The sequence below is a fragment of the Alosa sapidissima genome, chromosome 7, assembly GCF_018492685.1.
Source record: "Alosa sapidissima isolate fAloSap1 chromosome 7, fAloSap1.pri, whole genome shotgun sequence".
NCBI classification, from domain to species: Eukaryota; Metazoa; Chordata; class Actinopteri; order Clupeiformes; family Clupeidae; genus Alosa; species Alosa sapidissima.
The window spans coordinates 36,832,708-36,850,776 of NC_055963.1; the positions used below are offsets into that span (position 1 = coordinate 36,832,708).

An 18,069-nucleotide genomic window follows, 5' to 3' on the forward strand; every position below is an offset into this window, starting at 1 on the left:
AAGGATGTCACCTTATATAGCCATATGATTTCAGTTTATTGTTCAAATGTCAATTGGTTTGTTTGTGAGTTGGGATCTGTACTGATTTACCCCATTTCACTGATTACTCCTTTTTCTGTTTGTTTCCTCTTTGATGCAGCACACATACAAGTAAAGAACAAAAGAACAGATGAATTGAAACTCAAATAAAGTTCACTTGTGTTGCACCGAAACCTGCCATCTCCGTGTCATCACTCCATACCATTGAGCCTTCTGACCGAGGCTCTGCCTGCTCGCCACACTCACTCTACCTCGACCCACATCGCCCCCTACAGTTCCTTCAGTTGGGTTGTGGAGGTTAGCATACTAGAATAGAATACTGTTAAGAATATTGTTGGGTTGTGGAGGTTAGCACACTATAACGTTACAGCTACTTGTCAGGACTTGTCGTGCAAGGCAAGTATAACTGCATAATTATAGGCTGTTCATCTTATTGACTCCAACACAGAACCCACCCCCACCCCCCTTCACCTACCACCACAAATACAATTCCATTCTGTGGGAAACACTGCCTTCCATTATCAGACCCTTCATCTTATCCATGACAAATGCATAGTCCTGTAGAATAGAGTATTGTTAGAATACTATTGAGTTGTGGAGATTAGCGCACTAGAATACTACTGTTAGAATACTGTTGGGTTGTGGAGGTTAGCAATCTAGAATAGGGTATTGTTAGAATACTATTAGGTTGTGGAGGTTAGCACACTATAACGTTACAGCACAGGGTAATCCTAATTTTATGCATCAAATTTATTCCAATCCAACTCAAAAGTTTTGAACACAAAGTGAAGGTTTTATCCAGATCAAAACCAAGAATAGAATATAGCCGCAAGAGGCAATGGCGGGCCCGAGCACCTGCGGGCCTTAACCTGTGACATTTCGGAATCCAACAAAGCACCAAAATGGTGCATTTGTGAAATATACATATTTGATGCGTGTGCTATTTGTTTTTGCATTTTATTTTCTGGCACATTTTCCTGCTTGGCCAGGTGGTGGCGCTATGCCAGGCAGGCCCATTGGGTGTCTGGATATCATCATAATTAAAATATCTATTAACCTGAGAAGTTTCAGACCATTTATTCAAAGTATAGAGCATTTCTTGCACATTTCCTGCTTGGCCAGATGGTGGCGCTATGCTAGGCATGTGAATTACACATGTGAATATCATTACAATAATGATATCCAATATGTTGTAAAGTTTCAGATCAATCACTTAAGGCATTGTCTATTTCTGGCACATTTCCTGCTTGGCCAGGTGGTGGCGCTATGCCAGGCAGGCCCATTGGGTGTCTGGATATCATCATAATCATAATATCTATTAACCTAGACAAACCGTCTAGGAGGAGTATGTTCAAATTGATCATGTGAAATCAGCATAATTGCCATTCTTTCTGTTGCCAGTTGGTGGCGCTATGCCAAACATGCATTATGGGCATGTGAATATTATCATTAACATGGTATTCAATGACCTCTGAAATTTGAAACATTTCAAGCCATGCACGATGAATTATGACACATTTACTGTTTGTGTCGAAGGGTATTAAAATTCATAATTTCGCCATTTCGTCAAATTACAACATATCAAAAAAAGGCTTCACAATTTAGAATCAGGAAAATCTCGGCGTCATGTATACCAACTTTGACATGAATCGGATCAACCGTCTAGGAGGAGTACGTTAAAATTGATCATGTCCACAACGCAGAAATTCTCAATTACCTCACTTCCTGTGGGCGTGGCTAATGGCATGTTAATACAAAAGTTGTAGTCACAGTGACATAAGGGGGCGCTATGGAGTTCCTGGGCAACGCCCGGTGCCAAGCTTTTATCCTTGTCTATTCACTGTATAACTTGATGTGTGCGTCAAATTTCATGCGTTTTCACCCATGGGAAGAACCTCTTTTGGCATCATGATTCATCACATATTTCATCACATATTAGTCTGCACAAAATCCCAAATACCTCACTTCCTGTTGGGCGTGGCTAATGCATTGTACATACGAAAGTTGTTCATATTGGGGAGATACAGACACCTACCAAATTTGGTGTGTGTAGCTGAAAGTATATGCCCACCATGGGATCAGTCACCTAAGGGGGCGTAAGGGGGCGCTAGCGAGTCTCTGGGCCATACCCGGGGCCAAGCTTTTTTACCTAGCTGCTTTGTGTGATACCTGACGTGTGTGCCAAATTTCAAGACTTTTCGATTATGTTAACCACCTCAAAATATTTGCCAACAACGGGATCAGTCACCTAAGGGGGCGCTAGCGAGTCCCTGGGCCACGCCCGGGGTCAAGCTCTTGTACCTAACTGCGATGTGTGACACCTGACGTGTGTGCCAAATTTCAAGAGTTTTCGACCATGTTAACCACCTCAAAAACAGGAGAGCAAAAAAGTAGAATAACAATAATAATACTCGATAATAATAATAATAATAATAATAATAATAATCCTTACAAAAACAATAGGGCCTTGCGCCCTTCGGTGCTCGGGCCCTAATAATCCTTTCAAAAACAATAGGGCTTCGCACCTGTCGGTGCTCGGGCCCTAATAATCCTTACAAAAACAATAGGGCCTTGCGCCCTTCGGTGCTCCGGCCCTAATTATGTGATCTAATCCAATATCAGGATCCTTGTTTGACTTTGAACAAGCCATTTTCAAGATTTGATCCAATCTGATAGCTGAAATCCGGTAACTGAAATCCGATCACGTTTCTTTTGAACAGTTGGGCCCAAACAATCAAAGCATGTAAAACTAAAAAGCTATGCTACCTCATGTTCGTTTTGCTCGGCCCCCGTAAATCACCGCTTGCGGTTATATTTAGGGCCCGAGCACCGACGGTGCGCGAGGCCGAGGTGCGAAGCCCTATTGTTTTTGTAAGGATTATTATTATTTATAGTTCACCTTTTTGCTATTTTTGAGGTGGTTAACATGGATGAAAAGTCTTGGAATTTGGCACACACATCTGGTATCACAATGGCTACACAGGCATAAAGGCTTGGTCCTGGGCGTGGCCCAGGGACTCAGTAGCGCCCCCTTAGGTGATTGATCCAGTGGTTGGCACATACTTTCAGCTAGACACACCAAATTTGGTAGGTGTGTGTATCTCCCCAAGATGAACAACTTTCGTATGTACAATGCATTAGCCACGCCCAACAGGAAGTGAGGTATTTGGGATTTTGTGCGGACTAAAATGTGATGAATTGTGATGCCAAAAGAGGTGCTTCCCATCGGTGAAAACGCATGAAATTTGGCACACACGTCAAGAGGTACTGTAAATACACAGGGGAAAAGCATTGGCACCGGGCGTTGCCCAGGAACTCCATAGCGCCCCCTTATGTCACTGTGCCCCCTTAGGTGACTGCTCCCGTGGTTGGCAAATATTTTGAGGTGGTTAACATAATCGAAAAGTCTTGACTTTTGGCACACACATCAGGTGTCACACAAAGCAGCTAGGTAAAAAAGCTTGGCCCCGGGTATGGCCCAGAGACTCGCTAGCGCCCCCTTATGTCACTGTGACTTGTGGTTGGCATATAGTTTTAGATACACACACCACATTTGGTGGGTGTATGTAACTCCCAAAAACAAACAACTTTTGTATTAACATGCCATTAGCCACACCCACAGGAAGTGAGGTAATTGAGATTTTGTGCATTGTGGACATGATCAATTTTAACATAATCCTCCTAGACGGTTGATCCGATTCATGTCAAAGTTGGTATACATAACGCCAAAATGTTTCTGATTCTAAATTGTGAAGCTTTTTTTGATATGTTGTAATTTAACGAAATGGCGAAATTATTCATTTTAATACCGTTCCACATAGACAATAAATGTATCATAATTCACCATGCATGGCTTGAAATGTTTTAAATTTCACAGGTCATTGAATACCATGTTAATGATAATATTCATATGCCCTATAATGCATGTTTGGGATAGCGCCACCAACTGGCAACAGAAAGAATGACAATTATACTGATGGCACAGGATCAATTTGAACATACTTCTCCTAGACGGTTTGTTAGATTCATGTGAAATTTGACAAACATTATGCCAAGATGTTGCTGATGTTAAATTGTGAAGGGATTTTTGATATGTTGTAATATATTATTGTTTCAATATCTCACCATATAAACAGGAAATGTGTCATAAAGTCACAGTGCATTGAATGAATGGTCTGAATTTTCTCAGGTTAAGATATTATTATTATGATGACATCCAGACACCAAATGGGCCTGTCTGGCATAGCGCCACCACCTGGCCAAGCAGGAAATGTGCCAGAAATGGATGATGCCTTAACTAATTCATCTAAAACTTTATAAAATATTGGATATTATTGTGATGATATTCACATGCCTAGTATAGCGCCACTATCTGGCCAAGCAGGAAATGTGCCAGAAATGGTCTATGCTTTGAATGAATGGTCTGAAACTTCTCAGGTTAATAGATATTATGATTATGAAGATATCCAGACACCCAATGGGCCTGCCTGGCATAGCGCCACCACCTGGTCAAGCAGGAATATGTGCCAGAAATTGGCAATGCCTTTATTGATTGATCTGAAACTTTACAAAATATTGGATATCATTATTGTGATGATATTCACATGTGTAATTCATATGCCTAGCATAGCGCCACCATCTGACCAATCAGGAAATGTGCCAGAAATGCTCTATGCTTTGAATAAATGGTCTGAAACCTCTCAGTTGGCCCGGGCGTGGCCCAGGGACTCGCTAGCGCCCCCTTAGGTGACTGATCCCGTGGTTGGCAAATATTTTGAGGTGGTTAACATAATCGAAAAGTCTTGAAATTTGGCACACACGTCAGGTGTCACACAAAGCAGCTAGGTAAAAAAGCTTGGCCCCGGGTATGGCCCATAGACTTGCTAGCGCCCCCTTAAATGACTGATCCCGTGGTGGGCATATACTTTCAGCTACAAACACCAAATTTGGCAGGTGTGTGTATCTCCCCAAGATGAACGACTTTCGTATGTACAATGCATTAGCCACGCCCAACAGGAAGTGAGGTATTTGGGATTTTGTGCAGACTAATATGTGATGAAATATGTGATGAATCATGATGCCAAAAGAGGTGCTTCCCATGGGTGAAAACGCATGAAATTTGGCACACACATCAAGTGATACAGTGAATAGACAGGGATAAAAGCTTGGCACCGGGCGTTGCCCAGGAACTCCATAGCGCCCCCTTATGTCACTGTGACTTGTGGTTGGCATATAGTTTTAGATACACACACCAAATTTGGTGGGTGTATGTAACTTCCAAAAACAAACAACTTTTGTATTAACATGCCATTAGCCACGCCCACAGGAAGTGAGGTAATTGAGATTTTGTGCGTTGTGGACATGATCAATTTTAACGTACTCCTCCTAGACGGTTGATCCAATTCATGTCAACGTTGGTATACATGACGCCGAGATGTTCCTGATTATAAATTGTGAAGCTTTTTTTTATATGTTGTAATTTGACGAAATGGCGAAATTATTAATTTTAATACCCTTCCACATAAACAATAAATGTGTCATAATTCACCATGCATGGCTTGTAATGTTTTAAATTTTACAGGTCATTGAAGACCACGTTAATGATAATATTCACATGCCCATAATGCATGTTTAGCATAGCGCCACCAACTGGCAACAGAAAGAATGGCAATTATGCTGATTTCACATGATCAATTTGAACATACTCCTCCTAGACGGTTTGTCAGATTCATGTGAAATTTGGCAAACATTATGCCAAGATGTCACTGATGTTAAATTGCGAAGGGATTTTTGATATGTGTTTGATATGATTTTAATATCTCACCACATAAAGAGGAAATGTGTCATAAATCACAGTGCATTGAATGAATGGTCTGAAACTTCTCAGGTTAATAGATATCATGATTATGATGATATCCAGACACCCAATGGGCCTGTCTGACATAGCGCCACCACCTGGCCAAGCAGGAAATGTGCCAGAAATGGACAATGCCTTAAGTGATTGATCTGAAACTTTATAAAATATCAGACATCATTATTGTGATGATATTCACATGCGTAATTCACAGGCCTAGCATAGCGCCACCATCTGGCCAAGCAGAAAATGTGCCAGAAATGCTCTATGCTTTGAATAAATGGTCTGAAACCTCTCAGGTTAATAGATATTATGATTATGATGATATCCAGACACCCAATGGGCCTGCCTGGCATAGTGCCACCACCTGGTCAAGCAGGAAATGTGCCAGAAATGGACAATGCCTTAAGTGATTGATCTGAAAGTGTACAAACATTTTGGATATCATTATTGTGATGATATTCAGATGTTTAATTTCAATGCCTAACATAGCGCCACCATCTGGCCAACCAAAAAGTGTACTGTATCAGAAATGTTCTTTGCTTAAAATGAATGGTCTGAAATTTCTCAGGTTAATATATATTATGATTATGATGACACCCAATGGGCCTGCCTTGCATTACGCCCCCACCTGGCCAAGCGAGTAAATGTGGCAGAAAATAAAATTTAAAAGCAAATAGCCCACGCATCAAATATGTACATTTCACAAACGCACCACGTCGGTGCTTTGTTGGATTACGACATGTCACGGGTTGCGGCCCGCAGGTGCTCGGGCTCGCCATTGCCGCTTGCGGCTATATTTCTCATTCTCTTTCCTGCGCAAACATACTGTATGTCCTGCGTGTGTAGTGTGTGTAGTTCTACTGCATAAAATTTCGCAAATAAATTTGTGTTTGTTTTTAAGTTTAAGTTTGTTTTACAGAAATGGCCTACTGTCACACTGCATGCAGGCTATAACCAAAAGCACACATTTTGTAAATAAGCGGGTCGGATATAATTTTGTCCTAATTAATATTCGGGGTCCGAGTTGCGGTCGGGCGACCGCGAGCCGTTTGTGACCAAACCCGCGCAACACTGGTGTGTACGTGTGTGTATGTGTGCTTATGACATTTGCTGGCCGTTTTAACCTTGTAAACGTCATTTTTCGACCAGTTTTATTTCATTCACGTAGGGGGGAGGGCCTAGGAGAATTTTTTTTAACCCGATCGTCTGGCGACCGGCCCCCCCTCCCCCTAAATATCGTACAGTCTACTTCAAACTCGTTCAAACTAAGGGGAGGAATGTGATTGTAAGCTTTGCACCAATTTCACCAAACATGCCCTTAAGATGTATCGAGGCTGTTATTTGATATTGTTTCATAGGGCTTTAGTGGTGGTGTTGAAGCCTATAATAGACCAATGTTTTCTTGTCAAGTACTCTGTTTGTGACATTTTTTATAATAAAGAGCACAAAAGAAATACAGTACCTGTTATGTCCTCCATAGTAGAACTTTATGTAGGCCTACACATTCAGGAACAGATATTGGGTTCTGCCCAACATAAAAGGAAACGCAAAAGTAACGAGTAATGTAAAAAGTTACTTTCCATAGAGGGTAACTAAGTAAAGTAACGGATTACTTTTTTAAGTAGTAACGAGTAACGAGTAACAAGCAAACACTACTTTTTAAAAGTAACTTCCCCAAACACTGCGGGTTAATATACAAAATCAATACATCGCCCTTGCTTTATCAGCGGAAGAGCTCTGCAATAGAAATGGAGAAACCAAACATGATCTGCTAGACTGTAAATGAGTCCTTTATTTCAAGACAAATAAAAATACAAAACACATAGAAACAATGGTCAGCTGGTGTGTATCAACAAAAAAGTGTGAAATCTAAGTACTTGACACTGCTTAAACAAAAATTATCATAAAGAAAAAACAACAAAACTGATTTTTTTTTTTGATGTATAGTTTGAAAAAGCGAACTGTAACATCACAAATTTGAATGTCTTTTGTATCTGTCAAAATGTAATATAAAAGACTGCCCTACTTCCCTGCCATTGGGAAATAGGGTAAAATATGCATGAACTGACAGTTAAATGGCAAGTCATAGTTAAGCCAACCACAAGTCCAGTCCAGTTCCAAAACAAAGAAAGACTATTTCTAACCTCTGCTGGCCGCACAAAGCAATACAGAACCAGATGATGGAATTGAAAAACACTTGGCCATGTAATGAGAGATCAAAACTACTCCCATCATCCAATACTGCTTTTATCCATTACTGCTTTGGTGGTATTACTGCATCCACAATGCAATGACATTAAAATAAGTAAGCTGCAAGTAATAAGTCTTGAATATTTGCCAACACTCATTAATGACATTCACATTGGACAAGATGCGGACAAAAAAAAAATAGACATAACCCAGTCCTATATATACTAAATAATTATTTTTCAACTTAATTGGTTCAATCTACTTGTTCGCTATCTGGCTAAAAAATAAAAAAGGAGCAAACACTGATGTCATAGGTGTCTAAGCCACAGACGAACGTTTAAAATGGTACATGGGAGAAAAAGCTGGTGAAAGTGTAAAATGAGAATGTAGAGCATGCAATTAAATGACCCTATATTAATAGTGCTTTATGGAGACAATGCTCTTTCGAAAAAACATCATAATTGGACTCCTTGGCTGGTTTGACCAGCACACTGACAAACGCACTAATAAACTCATACTTTAAAACACTAATAAACTCATACTTTAAACAATGGCAAACCATTGTACTCCCACCAGATGGCAATTTCGTTCATTTAGTCTTGCGTTCTAAGGCATAAATGACGGTCTTGGTCAAATAAAGTCTTACATACCCTGGCAGAGCCATCTATACCTTGCTACTTGTTTTGGACCTGACAAAACTGGGCCTGGACAGTCCTTTAAAAATGTGTAGCTTTCCTGCTCCTGTAAGCTCAAAACTGTAGTCTGTGGTGATATATGGTAGGTCTCCTTCCACTCCAGACTGAAAGACAAAAGAGGAGGGCAATGCGGTCATCACTGTCTCACTGTAATTTTCATCACTGAAAATTACATTTCCAATCATATCAGAATTACTCTTATAATCAATCACTCACTCAATAATCACACTGTAATTAACACCAATGATTTCCAAGAATAACAGTTGGTATACTAGATTTACACAAATAGTGTTATCCTTAATTTTTCATTTAGCAAGTTTAACTACACAACAAGTAAACAAAATAATACAAATAATATAGAGTAACTAGAGATGCAATTCCAAGGAATTTGTGATGCACAATATTATAGTTAAAACAGATAATGCAGAGATAGATAGTAAGGTGTTGCTAGGGTAGACATGGTGGTTGCTATGCTTATTAAAGCGGTTGCTATGCTATGGCTAGAGTACTCATGTTGGTCACTATGGAGGTTGCTAGGTAGTAATTATGTTGTATGATAACAGTTTTGCACAATAAATGTTCTTAAAACTACATACTACGTTTCTTTCTTTCTTTAAAAAAAATACATTTAGCTGTTTGGGTTTAAGTATAAGTATATATACTCTTTTGATCCCGTGAGAGAAATTTGGTCTCTGCATTTATCCCAATCCGTGAATTAGTGAAACACACTCAGCACACAGTGAACACACAGTGAGGTGATGCACACACTAATCCCGGCGCAGTGAGCTGCCTGCTACAAAAGCGGCGCTCGGGGAGCAGTGAGGGGTTAGGTGCCTTGCTCAAGGGCACTTCAGCCGCTTCCTACTGGTCGGGGTTCGAACCAGCAACCCTCCGGTTACAAGTCCGAAGTGCTAACCAGTAGGCCACGGCTGCCCCACGGCTGGTCCGGCGCCGACACAAACGGTAGTAACGACATCGAATAACAACGTGGATTTTGGTGCCTCATTTCGCTACTTAAATCTCTGGCGTTTTCTTCTTCTTCTATTATTTTTTAATACGAGGCATCACTGCACGTAATGCGCCATCTCTAACGTCTTGCTGTGATAGCACCACATTCAGCAGGGCTCTAACATTTTTTTCCAGGAGCACTTGTGCGCCCAAGTTCAAAAAATTAGGAGCACAGACAAAAATCTGGCCGCACAGTCAAGTTCTGTACTTAACTCACACATAATGTAACACTACACTGCAGCTAACAGTTAAACATGCTAGTGCACCAATTGTGAAGATTAAGAATGGCCGACAACATTTACAGTAAACAAGATTTTAAAGAATATCAGGGCCTACTTTATTTTCCGTTTGTTAATGTATTTGCTATTGTCCATTTGTTTTACATTTTGTTAATGTAAAATAATATAATGCTTTGGGATATTTGCATTTAGCCTGTATATCAAGTATCCTGCCAAATGTAATTTATTTATTTGTGAATCCATTTGTAGCAAATCCAAATATGCCCATTGTGACCTATCTGAATGCATACTGCCCAATACTACTACTAAAACATAACAGGTTGTCCCTGTTTGCTACAGCTATATTTCACATATTGCTGCCAACCCGTCAACTGGGCTAAAAGGCATGTTACTTTTCCTTCTCTCACTGCCTCCTGTTCCTTCTATATCTTTCTTCGTTGTAGGTACATTTACATTTTTCCGATGAATTCAGTGGATTGAAGAAATTAGTTCTAGGCCTACTTTGCGTCTTGGCTGGCTAGTCTAACTTTCCGCTTTTTCAGCACTGCACAGCGCTGCGTTCACAATGTGATTTTATGGTTCACACCAGTAATGTTTCTAAAAGTTGCGATGTATTTTATAGACAAACACTGACATTGTTAGAAGTAATTCGCACCAGTGCACCTAAATATTTTTGCACTCTCACGCCTTCACCCTGTCCAGATACAGTTAGCGAACATGCACACTAGATGTATAAGCTTAAAGCAGAGTGGTGCACCACATAGGCTAGTGGACAGTGTTTGACAGCCCGCCTGAGCCCATGCCAAGTAGCTTATTTTAATGCAATATCACAAGCTCTTGTCAAAATCTAGCAGTAATATACACAAGCACAAGCATTTCTCAAGAAATTAATACTTTAAAACAAAAATGACTGTCATTACTATCATTTAAATAACATAAAAATGTTTTTAATCTAGATTAATTAATTTCAAAATATGAGATTAATTAGTTTTTTTTTTTTATCGTTTGACAGCCCTAATCAAAATATAAATTCTAATCAATGTAATGTAACAGGAAGTCCTGGGAATGCACTGAGGGTCTGATCCTGAAATATGACTGGTTAAACGCTACCATCCCCCTCTCCCCACTTGTACTCACAATGTCAATCAAACCACTTTGACATTTGAACGGAGTTCAAACAGAGGCAGACGCAGAATCCATGATTTTCTCATCAGTTTGTATATACAAATACATGCATACAAATAAATAAAGTAACTCCTTTGACCTCATGCCTTTGTTTTTGCTGTGATATGCATTGTCAGCTGTGCCTGCATTGACATTGAATTTGCTACAGGTGGTCCGCAATCAAGGAGTAGAAACTCCTCAATGTTTTCTATGTGAAAATAAGACTGAGCTAAATTTCAAATGATATTTCAAACAGTTTTTTTCCTTTCAATAAATTTGCAAAAGAAAAAAACAAAAATTCTGTTTTCACTTCGTCAATATGTTATTGAGTGTAGATTGATGAAGGGAAAATAAACAAATGATCTTAGCATAAAACTGCAACATAAAATGCTAAATAAAAGTGAAGGAGTCTGAATACTAACTGGCTCCGAAATCTCAGATGGGTACGGTCAATATAAGAACAGGAGAACCAGTTCTAAACCTGCTTACTATAAGTTTCTACCCGAAGACTGAACAAGCATTCACTCTGAAAGATCAGTAATTGTCAATGTTGTGATTAAAAATTCTAATGTCTAGTCTACCTGTATGGTAAGCAAGGCTTTAGGCAGGGAGATTTCGCCAAGCAGAAGGCAGTTGACTCGACTGAGCAGAGTAGGATGCACAGGCGTCACCAGGAGATAAAGGCCCCTTATCATATCCACACCCCTCAAAACACCTGCAACACAAGATTTAATAACACCATTCATTAGAAACTAAGCAGTGTCTTCAGAGTAGTCCTTCTTCAACTGCGAGGTCGATGGTCCAAATTGGCAAGGAGTGGCATTATTCAAATATTCATGCGTATACTCATTTGGCAAAGGTACACTACCGCTCAAAAGTTTGGGGTCACTTACAAATGTCCCTATTTTTGAAAGAAAACTGCTGTTTTTTCAATGAAGATAACATAAATTAATCAGAAATACAGTCTAGACATTGTTAATGTGGTAAATTACTATTCTTGCAGGAAATGGCTAAAAATGGAATGGAATATGTTAATGGAATATCTACATATTATCTCTGGGCCTATGAGGCCCATTTCCAGCTGAAATCAGTTGTATTGTGTTTTTTGTTTTTTTTTGTCAGGGCAGCACTTTTCAGATTACATTATGTACATAATTGCAAAAGGTTTCTCCACTGTTGTAGAAATGGCTAATCTTTAAATACCCCATGCCATTAAAATCCCATTTTCCTGTTGATTTTGAAATAACATAGGTCAAAATGAGTTTTTGACCTGTGGTAAGTTTGAGATCTATGCAGTTTGTCTGCTGCATGCAATAGTCAAATGAAAAGCAGAAAAATTGAGCCAATCTGGATAAGCGGTCATTGCTACGTAGCACTGCCTAATTATTATTCATCATTCTGCCCACATGGTTGGTTCGTAACCACCCACAGAAATTGACAATCTTGATTGAGCTAGTGCTAATATACATAGTTGCTATGGCAGAACGACAGTAAACCTGTGTGTTATGCCTAAACAAAACATGTACATTGGATCTCCTGCCAAAGAAAGAGGAGTTGAGGGAGAAATGGTTAATTTATTTGTGGAGAAATATCGGAACACTATGGTACCAAATTAGTGCTGTGTTCCGCACATTTTGAAGAGGTTGCCCACCTCTCCACCAGCTGTAAGTACTTTTATCTACCACACTTTATAGGTCATGTAGTTACATATAACTTTTTTTTAAATAGGATTTCCTTGTGTAGACACTACAGTCATTTTGTATGCGTTCGATTAGCATTTTTGCCTGTTCCGGTTCGTAAGAAAAAAAACCTATGAGCGAATGAATGGGGTTTAGATCATAGACTGTATAGTCTATGGTTTCGATAATCATAAAATAAAATAACTAAATTAAATAACTGCTCGCGAGTCCCTGTGTTCGTTTCCTTTCAACAAAATTAGCTGTGTTGTCTCCGTGAGGACTTTACATCTGCTATATCTCTAAAATATGACTACTGCTATGCCTCTTACCAGCGAAAAGCATTAAACTACAAACGGTCTCCCGCGCTGTCTCCTAGCTAAATGCGTCACAAGGGGCGCCGAAGCTAACCATAGTTAGCTTTTCCGAGCGGGGATAACAAGGTCTCACAATGATCACGCAGTTAAATAAAGTTAACATGTCGATTACCGGTTTGGCTGTCACAATCGGTTGGATAGTATAAATCAGATATTTTAGGTACTGTAGACTGTAATGTAAGTGACATGAGAAGTCCAGGGGAGTGAGTAAAGAGTTATCTGTAACCATGGATATCTCTCAACTGTCCTGCTTGCTGCTGCAGGCAGGCGACGTGCTGTAGTCCGCTTATTTTTTGCAGACTACCAATCAGAGCAAAGCTTATTTACATATTAAATATACATGAGAAAAGCAGTCGTCTCCTCTACCAGGCTTTTCAGACAATGATAGAACAACTTGAAATAAGCCATCCAAGGCATTCCAACCCAAATAATGTTACAAACTCGATCAAAGGACATCAAGGATTATAACAAAATGAATGAAATAGGTGTGGCATGGGGCCTTTAATGCAATATTTACACTGCCCATTATCAGCAACCATTCATCCAATGTTCCAAAGGCACATTCTGTTTACTAATCTGATATTTTAAAAGGCTAACCGAGAATACATTGGAGAACCCTTTTGCAATTACGTAATAACGTAAAACACATTCTTGTATTGGTTGTATGATTTGACAATTATTACATAGCTAAATAAGGGCTTATTTTTGTATTATATTTTCCCCAAGGTCAGGCAGACTGCATACCCCAAACACCACACCACCACTACAGGCCCAACACTTACCCAGTCCAACACACGGGCAAATGGGAGTCTGGGAAAGCAGCATTGGACCTCCCCGACCGACCACCTTCTCATCCAGACAGCACAGTCCTACTAGGCTGGCGTTGGCAGCATACAGGATGTGTGTGGGGGCCACGTCACAATGTGTCACACCAATAGCCACAGCAGAGAGAGAAACCTAGAAAAGGTGCAGAGATAAATAAAACAGTAGGAATACTTTGATTTTAAAGGGATATTCCACCATTTGGGGAATTACACACATTTTCCACCTCCCCTCGAGTTAAACAATTGATTTTTTTTCAATGATCTATGCTATGCTGGAGCTAAAAGTGATACTACCAGACTCCGAGAACGGCTGGATGAACTGGAGAAGGGTAAAAAAAATCAATTGTTTAACTCAAGGGGAGGTGGAAAATGAGTAATTCCCCAAATGGTGGAATATCCCTTTTAACCCTTAGAACCCTAAGCTGTTTTTAGGGCATTTTCACTACCTTTATTCATACGGATTTATTCTGGTCATTGTACGTGCCACACATACATATTATATATTGTTTTTTTCAGCAGAGTCTAGGCTATCCAGATCATTTCATGTATTAGCACTAGCATTGATTTTATTTGGATTTTTAAAGAATTAAAATATAAAAAGCATATTATAAAAATTCTTATATTTTGACATGTATCTCAGCACAGCAAGCTCATAGCTCAATATAATTGCCATGTTGGAGGGATACACTGGGGCTGAGCAATTTACATAAATATGTGCTATGTGATTTACTGAAATAAATGCCATTTTTTATTTAGTTACCTTTCTGCGCTCCATATCTGTGACACGAAACTGATCTGACCTGACCAGAGTTTGCGTGTTAGCCGGCGTGTGCTTATGGTGTAGGCACCCATAATGATTCTCAACTTTTTACTGCATTGCCATAAACAAAGTAAAGGCAAAAAAGGTGTTTCTTTGTTGAACAAATTGGGATGCAATGCAGGAATTTGCTAGGATCTCAAAACCGGATTATAAACATGCTTTGTCATAGAGAAACACACGATAGCGTTGGATTATAAACATGCTTTGCCACAAAAACAGACAAAAACGTGGGGTAAGTCCAGCTATATCAAGTTATTATTTTGCGGTCACTTCGTCTGTTTTATAACCCAGAAGGATGTACTTGGTATCAAATGATAGCTCTGTGTCTGAGTAATTCAAAGATGCATTGGTTTGTATACATGACGTTATTATTTTGCAGTCACTTCGTCTGTTTTTATAAGCCATAAGGATCGATATACATGGATAGCCCTGTGTCTCCTCTTTCATCTGATATGCTTGCCATATTCTATGCGATCACGGGTTCGCGAGTAATTCAAACGAGAGTAATGGGTGCACAGGTGAACGCAGAGAAGTATAGACTATAAATATGATGCAATTTGATTTAATTTCATGATTTTTTTTAATTTTCATACTTGATCGTACAAACAAGTGTGTAGTCTCGTTGGAAAGCCACATTTCTGCTCTGTCACGCAATAAAGGTTTTATCTCGCTGCGATGAACAGTTCCGGAGCAATGTACATAGAAGAAAGGGTGTGTTTTTTGACGCACTTTGCATCAATCGGGTTCTAAGGGTTAACCATCACACAAATAAGAGCCACAGCTATTTCAGTCATACATTCAAGTTAAGGGGTCTGTAATCAGAGGAGGTATACCTGGTAAGGGGTGAAGCAATGTAGAGGCCGTATAAGACTTGAATCTGGGGCCTGCATCTGACTGAAGTATCCCATGAGAGCCAGATCCCGCAATTCATTACTGCGCTGATGTCGCCTTTGTGCCACAAAACAAATTAAGATCTTGCAGTCATACACTAGAAAAAACTGTTTTAAGAGATTTCAGATGCTCTATATCCTCACAAGCCAATAACTGGTGTCAAGTACAGCACTTAGAGAAAAATGGCCATAGTGCCCAAGTCTGTGAGCTCTGCCTACAGGAGTAACACTTCAACTTCACATGGCTGAAGAACAGAATTCTGCAAAAGCAGAAAGGAGACTTTTTAGAAAAAGGTAGTGTCAATGATGATAGATGAACTTCTCTCATGCCTCTTGAGTACCTACATCAGGAAACTCCCAATCCTCTGTGTATCAATAAATCACTGACTCTTCAAAATGGGCCAAAACAACTACAGCAACAGCAATAACAACTGCTGTTAAATTTAATACATTTTAAAATGTATATGTTATTAAGAACTATTAACAGAATGTATTCAATACAATTAACCTGCTAATTTTTCTACTCAAAATGCAACAGAAAGTTCAGTTGAATTGAATGAACCATCACAACATTTGGAGGTGACATATTTCTGAATGACTGTTACAACAAAATAATGACCAGTCATTGGCTATGTTTCTGTGCTTCTAATTCTTATATAGTCAATTATTTCCCTGAAACGGAAACAAAATTCATTGGAAGGACATTCCTTGGAAGTTCATTTTTCCATCAATCCCACCCACACAACCACCGACTTCAGTGAACCTGTGACCTCAGTGTTTCTAGCCCCTTGTTCAATCACTCGAGCAACAGGAGACATTCACTCATAATGAAATGTGAAATTTCTTTCTTACATTTCCCCAGAGGAGCCAGCACCCTCAAACTCTGAGTGAATGCTGAGGAACACATGGCTGTGTGGAGCCTCTTGATTCTCAGGTTGTCCTAAAGCAGGCTGGGCCGGTGGGTGTGTCTGCCAGCCATGAGCAGTTCTCAAGAACTCAGGGGTGAGAGCAGGACACTGAGAAGTTTCTCCAAAGCTGAGTTGCACCACGTGAGTCACAGAGAAGAAACGGACAAGATCAACCAACAGCTGAAAACCAAGACCTAGAGAAAGAGAGAGATTCATGAAAACAAATAAACGGGGTTAGAAAATGATGGCAGTAAAAGAAAGTTTTACTTGGCCAGAAATATAAAATTAAAAAATAAAATCAAGTAAATGTTTGGTTTGAAGCCAACAGTTCAGTTACTCATGCTCTTAACAATAAACAACAACAACACAAGAGTAAACAAAGTGAGTGTGTGTGTGTGTACACAGAATCCTCAGAATCCAGGCAGAATCCTCACCTCTAACCCAGCCCATGGTGTTTATGATGACCGGCATATCACCACTGCTGTGTCGCCACAGTGACTTCAGGGACTCTAAGTAGCGGTCAAGATCAGATTGGCAATCAGCTTGGCCATAGTAGACCATGTGTCTGGGCTCTTGCTGGTGGGTGAAAGGAGGGCCTACAGGGCGGAATTCAACGTGTCAATGGTCATGTACAAACAGCTCAAAAAGTACTCAGGAAAACCCAAGCTTGAAAATCAACACTTGTAAAAATAAAAGTTTGTTAATAAATATTCCTGCTTTAGCATATATTTGGCTGTACAATAGCAACAAGAGGGGTCTACCTTACACATTTCCATCTTGATGGATATTCGTTAGAACATTTAAAACAATTGTCAGTCATCATCATCGGAACGTGCAAATGTGCAAAGCATGATAAAAGTAGGATCCAAAATGTTTTACTTCAGATTATAATTGTTTGTAGCCTTTGTATGAAAGCAACACAAAGTTGTGAAATACTTTACCTAGAAGAGGCTCTGTGACAGCTGTCAAAGAGAGACAGCCAGGGGGAGTGAACTCAGTCTGTCCCACATCACACTCCAGGTATTCTACGCTGGTAGTTCTGCCAACAAAGTTTGAGAATACAAATAGCAGAAATGGCAGACAATGTTTTTTACATGTCTACTTCAAAATTCTAAATTTCTTCTTCTAAATTTTAGGAGTTACTAATTACTCAATGGTCAACAGCATTTAATGCTGCAATTTGATGGAATACTACTTCAATAGTTGCCTCTTTTGGGCTACTGTTAAAAAATATGCCATCCTACAGTTGTAAGTGGACTTACCATGTATTGAATAAACAAAATCAAACTGAGGGCTGACAAACTGATATGTACCTGTCTTTTATTATAAAGATCTAGATAAACTTAACTCTGTGCATAACAACCTCTATGGGGCCGGGAAGT

The 18,069-nt window shown here is 39.6% G+C and overlaps 1 protein-coding gene across 4 annotated transcripts in view; it reads right to left on the reverse strand.

Moving 5' to 3' along the window:
• Window positions 1-7,665: 7,665 nt before the first annotated feature.
• Window positions 7,666-18,069, reverse strand: part of nol9 (nucleolar protein 9) — a 38,402-nt gene continuing 27,998 nt past the window's right edge. For all 4 annotated transcript variants that reach the window (XM_042099117.1, XM_042099116.1, XM_042099115.1 and 1 more), the window contains 7 exons: window positions 17,629-17,726; window positions 17,122-17,283; window positions 16,632-16,881; window positions 15,723-15,837; window positions 14,028-14,202; window positions 11,774-11,907; window positions 7,666-8,885 (listed from right to left, as the gene is read on the reverse strand). In XM_042099117.1, coding sequence (XP_041955051.1) covers window positions 8,751-8,885; window positions 11,774-11,907; window positions 14,028-14,202; window positions 15,723-15,837; window positions 16,632-16,881; window positions 17,122-17,283; window positions 17,629-17,726 — 1,069 coding nt within the window. In that variant the 3' untranslated portion in view covers window positions 7,666-8,750. The remainder of the gene's footprint in view (window positions 8,886-11,773; window positions 11,908-14,027; window positions 14,203-15,722; window positions 15,838-16,631; window positions 16,882-17,121; window positions 17,284-17,628; window positions 17,727-18,069) is intronic.